At 32.5% G+C, this 10,149-nt stretch overlaps 1 protein-coding gene across 2 annotated transcripts; it reads right to left on the bottom strand.

Annotated features, from left to right (window-relative positions):
• Positions 1 to 741: 741 nt before the first annotated feature.
• On the bottom strand, positions 742 to 8,113 carry LOC129298944 (probable galacturonosyltransferase 15). 2 transcript variants are annotated; one of them, XM_054937390.1, is made up of 6 exons: positions 7,600 to 8,113; positions 6,425 to 6,468; positions 4,855 to 5,004; positions 3,188 to 3,769; positions 2,248 to 2,556; positions 742 to 1,474 (listed from the first exon to the last, which is right to left on the bottom strand). In XM_054937390.1, the coding sequence occupies exons 1-6, from the start codon at positions 7,823 to 7,825 to the stop codon at positions 1,184 to 1,186; spliced, it is 1,602 nt and encodes a 533-aa protein (XP_054793365.1). In that variant the 5' UTR covers positions 7,826 to 8,113; the 3' UTR covers positions 742 to 1,183. The 2 variants fall into 2 exon arrangements, with proteins under 2 accessions (XP_054793365.1, XP_054793366.1); XM_054937391.1 differs by having other exon boundaries at positions 4,855 to 4,996; positions 7,600 to 7,688.
• Positions 8,114 to 10,149: the final 2,036 nt, after the last annotated feature.

Here is a 10,149-nt window from a genome sequence, read left to right as displayed (position 1 = left end):
TATATAGATTAGTTTCAAAAGTTTTTATGCAGGTTGGGCCCAAAAGTTTTTATGCTCTTCATTTTCAAAGCTCAAAAGAAAATGAGCTTAGTTCAACCAATTAAAATTGATATAAATGATAGAAGTTCTGTTCATTTAAAACCTGTGGTTGAGGGTTTAACTTTTGCCTTTGTGCATGTACCAATTTAGTAGTTGAAATCTACCCATTACTTTCAGTAATTTGAAAGAGATATTTTTCATTGTTGGGAAAAAAAACGACGTCACTTCATGTTTCGGGCCCTCCTTACCACCTCAATTGTGCTCTTATCTCAATTGTGCTAATTGTTGATAGCTCATCTAGTTTCTCAATTTTCAGGGGCAAACTTCCTCAGATTTCAAGCTAATAAAAGGGGCTACACAACACTTGAGAGACACGGACGTTGCATCCCACCAGAAAAAAAGGGATTCGAGTGCAATCTAATTTCATCCAAATTGGAATACAAAGCCAATTGTCTACAAATTTGCTGAGTTAATGATAAATTGTAAATTTGTTAAATTTAAGATTTAATTCCAAATGAATATATAGCTATCAAAATGGGAATCAGCATAACCCAATAAAGAGAAGAAAAAAAAAGGGGGGGCACCCCATGTGCCCAAATTTCACCAGAAAAAAAGCCTCAGATGAACTATCAAAGGTATATGGTGATAATAGTAACCAAGTGTTTCTCAAAGATTCGCCCAAGACCTGTACAACAGTAAAACTTTCGGAGAAAACTAAAGAATGCTATACAATAAAAATGTAGATAAGCATTTCCATCATGTAACTTACAGAAATCAGAATACTAGGATCACTAAGAGCTCATTCATATCTGTCTCGTCTGCGACTATTATTGTGCTTCTAATTTTAGCAACTGCATTGTGGCTTCACCAAATTGCTATATATGAACATAAAATAACTTACATCATTCCGTGTTGGACGTATAAGTCAGAGACTGAAGGACCAAACCTTTTCCCTCTGATCCATCAGTATATCTTGCTCAGTCTCTTGAATAACTATATTCACATCTTGGTCCTTGAAAATTATCTCCAATTTGAGTTTTGCTGCTGAAAATTGATGGCGAAACTCAAATAGGTGATTTTTCTTTTCTGGATCAAAGTGAACTTAGTCTCAAATGAATAGCAACAGTGAAAGAACTTAGCCCCTTCACCAAGTGATTCTACATCTGCGAATAAATTTATCTGACAAATTTACATATCTGTTCCAGAAACTACGAAATTGTGGGAATCCAATTTCAAGCCATGGCTTTGCAGGGCCATTAAAATGGATAACAGCAGCCGATTGCAGTTTCTCTACGTTGATTTCTTCTGATTGATAGCGATAACCTAAATCAGGGACGAGCCATTTTGAATCTATAGGATGGACATGACCCTCAAAGGCAATCAAGGCTGGTGGAAGCACTCCTGGGTTCCATAATTGTAACCCAGACCTGAGGTTCTGGCGAAATAGATAATATACAGATAATAGTCCCATGAGACAACAGAACGAAACAGAAAAAACATAAACTAGTTCTCTGTAAGAAAAAGATGTGTAAACAAAGTGTAATTTATTGTTTGACTTTAGTTATTTTGTTTCTAACAGTTCTATAATGTCATCTTGGTTTTCAAAAGATGACCTCAGTCTCATTTTGTTTCTTGAAAATTATTTTTGCATCACTCTAGTATTCAAAAGTCCAATTCGGCTCAAATTTCATCCTTTCTGAGATATATCAGCAATACTGTACAATTTTTTTAAGGGATTAAAGTAACAAAAAAAGATTTTTTTAAAGAGTTGACATTGCTTGTAAAAAAAAAAAAGGATCATATAAGTGGAGTGTTGGATTCAGGTTTTGTAAATGAAGAAAAATGCATGTTAGGAAGAGTTTCTCCTCCTCAATGGATTTGCTTAGCTGGATTTAGATGAGTCTAAATTCAATGTGACTTTTTAGAGAGACTTATTTCAAAAACTAGTATAGGTCCTTTGTATTATATGGAGTTTCAAGACTTAAGCTGTGCTGTTCATAACTCATAAAAGAGCAGTTTGTAAGAGTTTTTATACTATATATACATATATATATAGATAGATATATAACCTTTCTGGAAAACAATAAAACTAGAGTCATATTTGGAAGACCGAAATAAAGTTTCGCCCTTAAAGAAATGTTTATGGTTCTAACTTCAGACGTATGAAGATGTCAATAGAACAAATCAAGTGGAGTCAGGCATACTTACAAGCTTCAACCATTGAAGGTAAGTCTGAGTGATATTTGTTCTCCGCCAAGCTTGAAGATCAAATACATTGATGCCATAGAGCCAAGCGCACTGATCAGGGTCAAAGTAGGATGATATGAAGGGATGTGAAAAGTTGAAGTAGTTTGTATATTTACTGTCAGAGCAACAGGTGTTTCCATCTCCACAATATGACTTGAATACAGAACCACTGACTTTGCCATAAAGATCTAGCTCCCACAATGAAGAGATGTCGTGTTGCACGACAACATCATCATCCAACAACACTATCTTGCTGAGATTAGGAAACAACTGTGCCAAAGGGCAAAACAAAAAGGAATTTAGATGATGAAATCACCATTGTCTGGCATTTGGAATTGCCATTAGTCAAGCAGGTGGCTACTTAAATACAAGATAAAATGCTGATTATACATTGTTGTCATTTAACAATCTTTTTTATCAATTTTTATTCAGAGACTAGGTTATATTTCATCCAAAATTCCTCCCCCCCTTTTCATTTTGGTCTCATTTGGTTAGAATAATGAAATATCATAGAGAATGGAATTAAAAAGCAAAATATAAATAATTTATAAAATATTTATTATGTCTTTATTATCACTACCTAAGGATATCTCTCCTTTGATTATTTTTTTTAGTAGAACAAGAGACCCATTTCTCATCTCAGTCTCATTTTCTGCCTTTTAATTTCATTTCTCAATATTCTATATACTGAGCATATTTTTTGTACGTGTACCCAATGAAGCTAAGTAGAGTTCATTTATACAATTTATTCCAACAAACCTATTAAATTGTAGCGAGCTACATATTGAGAGAGACCAACTCGTACAGGAAAATAAATTAAAAACAACAAGATTAGATCATTAATTTAAAAAAAAAATAATGACCAAATCGTGTATTTACTTGGAAAAAAATAATTAATTACCTCAGGGATATACATTCGAAGATGATTCATCAGGGAAAAGCTGCTAGGCCTTAAAGCTGCCAAGAATTTGCCTTGCTCCAAACTATGACCAATCTCTTTTTCTTTAAACTTCTTGTGGAATCTCTTCCCAATTTGGTGATTAACTTGCATAATCTCTTTAACATTTGCGTTCACTTCTTCGGACCAGTCACATTGGTGCAGTCCCCTAACCTCCAAAACTGATGGTTCAATAGAATTTGTGGCAAACCAAGCATGCATTGGAGTGTAAGTTTTCTTGTCTGTAACGATGTGAAAGACTAGTTTTTCAGGGTTGGCTACATTTTCAATTAGGGAGGCCACAACAACAGAAGCAGCAAGGACATTATCAGTTATGAGAACCAGATGCTGAAAACTTTCACTAACAAGGCGAGACACGTATTCAGGAGGAGGCAGACGAGATCGTGCCATGGCATTTACAGAATATTCTTCAGCTAACTTGAGAGAAAGACAGTGTAGGGTTTTGGGAACACCGTGTGAAGCTAAGTGCCAGAAAATTGATTCTTGTTGCCTGGCTAATTGGACCTTGTGATCCATCTGTGATAGCTGCATAGTTAAGAGAAGAAAAGGTGGAGTTAATGAAGATCCATCACTCACGTCCTTATGTCAATAATCTGCGGCTCATGGAAAACAAGATAATGTAGCAAACTCAGCTCCTTTACACAGGCAGTTCTTGAGTATAGTGCAATTTTTGCCTCAATTTTCTCGTAAAGCTTATTTGATCTATTATATAATTAAATATCTTTTGAGTTTCGTGAAAAAAAATACATACTTTTCTTTAACTTTAAAATATAAACATATTTCTCAGGAAACAAAAAAAGTTACCTTAAGTTTTAGTATAATATATTAATAACTTGTATGCATATTTTTTTTTTTAAAAAAGACAGTTAAATTAGCAATGGCGGGGTGAAATGCAGATAGGATGCATGTTGAAACTCTCTAATGTAACGAAGAAAAATTAAAGTGCGGAGATGACTTTCTGTCACATGAATATAGCAGCCATTGTGATCTACACAACGGACATCAATAGCATAATATGCGAGAATGACATTTAAAATGAGACCAGTATTAATTAGCATATAATGAATTATACAGAGATATAACACTCATTAGGGCGAGACTTACAGAGATATTTCATCCATTAAAAAATGTAAGATATGTTTTGAGGGATTAGATATTTAAAAATATAATACATTTTTAATCTTTCAAGATGTAATCATTATTTTTTTATAAAAGTGTTTATATTAAATAAATCACTTTACATTTATTTTAGGGTGAAACACCCTATTAAATAAGAGTAATTATAAAAAGATATGGTTAGTTTGAAGATAAACAACTGCTTTATAAAAAGGTAAAATTTAGTTAAAATTATCGTATATTTTTTAATAGAGGGAGTAGTGATTTTCACCTGTTTATTTCTTTTTCTATCTTTAGCTTTATCTAATGTCAACTAAAAAAAAATCACGACCCATGTATTCTATACATTTATATGTAGTTATCTCAAAAATTAAAATATGCAAAAATAAAATAAGATGAGATTCTAAATAGAAAGAAGCAAGGAACGAAATTTCTCGTAAAGAGAAAGCAGCAGCTTAAAAAGCAGTCTGAATCTATCGGTAATATTTATTTACCATGGCTTTGGTTTTGAAAGCAAAAGCCTTGAGGTCTTGTCCTTTAGACACCATCTCATTCACAAGCTCGTTGAATGACTCGGCTCCTTCCTTATTAACATTATCATCCTTTGCCTCTAGAAGCGCTCTAGTCAGCTCATCTCTGAGTTTCTTCACGTACACACATGCACAATACATCACCACCATGAAAACCAAATACTAATGTAATAATGCACTAAAAGTTTTCTATTCATGTAATTTATCCCATATTTATTATTATTTAGCAGTATTATTTTATTTATTCGGTCATCTGTATTTTCATCTCGACATTTTATGTAATAAATATTTTGCAAAATATGTTTCTATTTTAAAAATAATGACAAAGCAGACATTTTGACCACAATACTATATTAAAAATATTTATTATCAAAATGTTATATATTCAAAAGCATTTATCAAAATATTATAAATTATTGACTTGTCTTGCATCAAACCAATTTCTTACCGGCTTTTTTACCCCTTTGGACACATAAAACTGTTTAGGTCATACCGAGTTGTCTCGGCTTCAATTTTTTTACCATCGAGTGGCAGTGCCGCCGCCCCTATTCCCTCCCGCTCGCCCTGTTCCCATCTCCCCCACCCCCACCCCTTCTTGTTTCTGCATTAATACATAATTTTGATTATTTATATTGTAAAATATATAAATATAATTATTTAGATATATAATTAGAATTAAGTTTAAATTATTTTACATTTTAAATTTTTTATTTAAAAACGTATATTTTTCATTTACAAAAGTTGATAATTTTTTATAAGTTACTCTTTTCGTTCAAAAATATAAGGCATTTTTTAAAAAATTAGATGTTTAAAAATATAATTTTTTAATCTTTAAAGTGTAATTATTATTTTTTTTTTCAAAAACACCCTATTGATAATGACTTTATATTTATTGTAGGGTGTTTAATATGAATAAATATAAAAAGATAGGATTAATTTAAAAATAGATAACTACTTCATCAAAGTAAAATTTAATTAAAATATTTTATATTTTTTAATAAAGAAAGTACTATTTTTTAGAAAGATAAATTATAATTTTTTTATTTTATCCTTTCGTAATAATTTATGATATTGAAGTAAGAAGTTACATATTAGAAAGTAAATATTTTTTAAAAACGATGAATTTAATAAAAATATTCAAAAAATTTTAAACAATATTAATTTTTTTTTAACCAACAACAGTATTAATCATTTAACTAATTCTTGTTAATCTGACGAAATTATTAAATTATAATCCGGCCGAGGCAGGAAGACGCGTGGGGAAACCGGGCAAGGAAACAGTCAAAAACGTGTTGTGGAGATAGCTGTCATACTTGTACTCCCCCCTAACCTAATTATTACTAATGGCTGCGTCATATCAGTTCCGTTGCTTTCCAGAAAAGTGGAGCACCATATTGCACTCCAACTGGGCACGTGTTTTGGGAATAAACCAAAGCTTGCGCCAGTTCACAATTTCACCATATCATCAATTATTTGTTTTGATTTTAATTTCACTAAATAAATATCAGAAATTTTGAGCAAATTGACCACTCACCAGAGATGCGTCACTTCCGCTGAAAAATCTCCATCCCATGCTATCTGCAATGCACATTAAATTTACATTCATGCTTTCCTTTTTCTTTTTAATGATATATCCAGTTATATTTGGTTTGGCGTAAGAAATGAAGCATGAGAAAAATCCAAATACCAAATTTGTCTTCTATAGCGTGGTCTCATCTCTTAGCATAAATTTTCGACAGAAGACAAGCTAAAGATTAGTATAATTCAATATTTTTAAATTAAAAATTAATTATCAATTATATAACATAAAATCCATAATAAAATAATTATTTACGGAATAAAAAATTGACGTCTTGGTTGTAATAATAGTAATAAAAAAATTCTTCAATAAGAAGGCTCGATGTAAACTTGAAACTTCAAAGCAACCTCGTGTCGTGATTTGACTTGATAATACGCCGTGCATTCATCTTGTGCCCAAAGCAACTTACGAGACACAGAACTGCACTTGCCAAACTTCAAAACTTCTTGCGTCTTGCAAAATTCAGCTATTCTTAAAATCTGTATACTCCCTCATGTAGTAATTATAGAAATAAGTTTTAAAATCTTATGTAATTTTAAATACATGGTAAAGATGATGTAGTTATTTTTAAAAAATATTATTCCTCCAATTACAAACATATAATTCTAATTTCTAAATAATATTTATTGTAGTTTTAATTTTTAATGAAAGATAAAGTTTAAAAGTTATACTTTACCCAGAAAAGAAGTTTAAAAGTTATACATATTACTCCCCAAAACACTAATATTCCAAAACAAAACAGTTTGCATTCTACGCTATCAATATCAATACAAGTACATACTTAATATATCTATAATAAAATAAATTTTATATGGCTCACTCGATGCCCAGTATCTAGTATCTACTTGATGAAAAAAACCAAATATATACCTAATTATGCAAAAATAAAATATAGCTAGTATTTCACCCAAAAAAAATTGGCCAGTAAAATTTTATCAGTGATAATTAACTTTCAAAAATGATAATTAAGAATAGGTTTAACAACTTGTATGAAGTATTCATTTCTAACATTTTAAATCGAAGACAATTGGCTGGCAAAAAAATCAGAAAGAATTTGGAAAAAGGATTGAACAGATAAGAATGGAAACAATCAATTAGAACAAGTAGAGTGGCAGAGAAACGAGAATCACCTAAAGAGGAACATACAGAAGTGGATTCCAGAACCAAAATCGCGAATCTCACAAAGAGGAACGGCAATACGATCGCCAGCAGCAGCAGCACAGGCAGCACTGTCCTAGCGGAAATCCGGCGACCAGAGGTGGCGGCTGAGGCTGCCGTCTTGGGCAAGCCTTTGCCGGCGGTGCCGTTCGATATCGTCACTCTCTTGATCCCGCTCGCCGATATGTAGAACTTCATCTTCTGAATTCCATTGATCCAATCCTTCTCCTTCTTCTTCTTCGCCTTCCTGGATCGAATCAGCAAGAGATCTGAAGCTTCATTAGCTCAGCGCCGAGTGATGAGTGAGTGAGTGTCAGTGAATAAAGTCCAGAAAAAAGCGGGCGGGCGGGCGAGAGAGAGACAGAGAGAGAGCAAGGTTGTTGCATTTGCAGAGCACTAAGTTCACGGGTTTCGAATTTTTCTCTCGCAACAATAATCTTGAAAGGATCAAAGCGAAACTGAATTTTATTTTCTTTTTTTGTTTTCCAGAGAGGAAAGAAGTTGTTTCCCAGAGATGAAGAAAACGCCAAACGAAGCCGCGTTCAAATCCGCGGGAAATTATTAGTACAGGTTAAAGACACCCACGCTATAATATATATATACACAAACCCCGCAATGCGTTTAGATAGCTTTGCGTGCTTGTCTGTTTGCCACTACTTTGGACCCTAATTACGACAGTGACCCTTCTTCTTTGCCTTTCTCTCACTCTCACCGACACCTCCTTGTGGGGTTTATTTTAGGTGGCGTCGGTTACAGGACACCCCTCCCCTTCTTTCTTTGTTAAGGTATTAATGACGATTAAAAAAACTTTAACTTGGTGTTTTATTTTATATACAAAGTGATTTACTCATTAGATGTAACATTTGCACTTCAATTTGGGGTTTATTAGATTCATGCTCGTACTTTTTTTTTTCTCCCGAGACGCTGGAATTGTTTTTTTATTCCATTATCCAAAAATACATAAGGCTTATTTCAGGATTCGAAGTTGATAGTCAAAATTTTAAAATAATTTGATTCAATTTTTTCAAACTAATTAAATTATGTGGTGATCAATATAATTGTTTTGTTTTATTTTTGTAGGTATGTTTATGTTCACTCAACTAGTTAGATAATTAGTAATTTTAATTTTAGCAGAATTTCATTTGTTTTATTGGAATCAAGTATAGGTGAGGTGACCAAGAGGTTAGCAGAGTTGAGATACCTTATGCTGACATAAAAATATTACTCCTAGCCTTTTTTGGTACATAGGCCTGAATTTAAAAGGATTGAAATTAGGATTAGGATGGAGATCGAAATTGAAAATGAGATTGGGGCTTTAAAATTATGTTTGGTACAAAGTAATAATTGTAGGAAATATTTTCCTTATAATTAAATATAAATTATAAAAAAACTATAATACCCATTATAATTGATAAAAAAATTCTCAAAACCCACCTCTTTGTCACTCACGACCCCAACCGCCCCCATCATCGATCACCCTATTCAATGACATGGAACTAGGAGCAAATGCAACAACGATTCTTTCGTGATGAATCTCAAAGATTCAAAGGCAAACGCAATAAACATAACAACCCTGTTCAATGCATATTTGAAGGCAAGAAGGCGAGTAGACTAGAATGGCGAGAACAATGTTGATGGTGGAAGACTGAAGGAAGACGAACGGGAGATAAAGGAAGACGAAGGGAGAACAGTAGGAGGTAGACAAAGGGCAAAAGGAGGAAGACGAACTTGTTAATAGTGAAGGACAGTGCCAATGCTAAGGACGACCATGGTAGAGTCGACTAAATGAGAGAATGGTAAGGGATGGGGTTGGGGGTGAGGACAAAGAGATGGGAGAGATGGTGACTGGAGAGAGAGGAGAAGTTGATTGGAGACATGTGAGAGAAGCTACATTTCGATGGTGGTGGTTTGACGAGAAAGGAGGGTACTTTGGTCTGAAAGGTTTCAATCTTGGAATTAAATTTTTAATACCACCTTTCCTATGAGTTTGTCCAATCCCACCCATGTGAGTTTCAATAATCTCAAGTAACAAACAATCCTTTATATCAAATATTATAAAAGTAGGTTAATTCAATTTCAATCCTATTCTCACCCTTTCAATGCCATTTATCAAATAGGGCTCTACATCTCATTTATGAACAAGTCATATCCAATAGGTCATATCACATCTTCAAGTGATATGTCACTATTATGTCATTTTTTATTTTCAAAATTAAATAAACACATTTATATTTGTATGTGTCTTTTACAAATAATGTTGAAAGAAGTGAAGAACTATCACCATTTAACAGTCAATATGACATAATTGTAAGGGAAACTATAATCATTATTTTTATCAAAATGTCATATTATATTGCAATTATTAATTACATTATTTTACATTCGACTAGTTAACAAAAATTTTAATATTAAGAAAAATGTAATATTATATTAATAATTAATGATATATCTTGAAAATAATATTCATTGAAAATATAATTAGATATTAAAAACTATATTATGATACTCGGAAGAAATTACAC

This window comes from Prosopis cineraria, unplaced genomic scaffold (genome assembly GCF_029017545.1).
Source record: "Prosopis cineraria cultivar Desert tree isolate PC_DT_omini unplaced genomic scaffold, ASM2901754v1 PC974, whole genome shotgun sequence".
Taxonomy (NCBI): Eukaryota; Viridiplantae; Streptophyta; class Magnoliopsida; order Fabales; family Fabaceae; genus Prosopis; species Prosopis cineraria.
This window is presented reverse-complemented; position numbering and strand designations above follow the sequence as displayed.

Excerpts from the sequence above, each read along its gene's own strand:
- LOC129298944 (XM_054937390.1), bottom strand. The coding sequence starts at position 7,825 with ATGAAGTTCTACATATCGGCGAGCGGGATCAAGAGAGTGACGATATCG. Across the intron at positions 5,005-6,424 it reads GCGGAAGTGACGCATCTCTG|AAACTCAGAGATGAGCTGAC; the intron begins GTGAGTGGTCAA and ends GTGTACGTGAAG. Across the intron at positions 2,557-3,187 it reads TTCGAATGTATATCCCTGAG|TTGTTTCCTAATCTCAGCAA; the intron begins GTAATTAATTAT and ends CCTTTGGCACAG.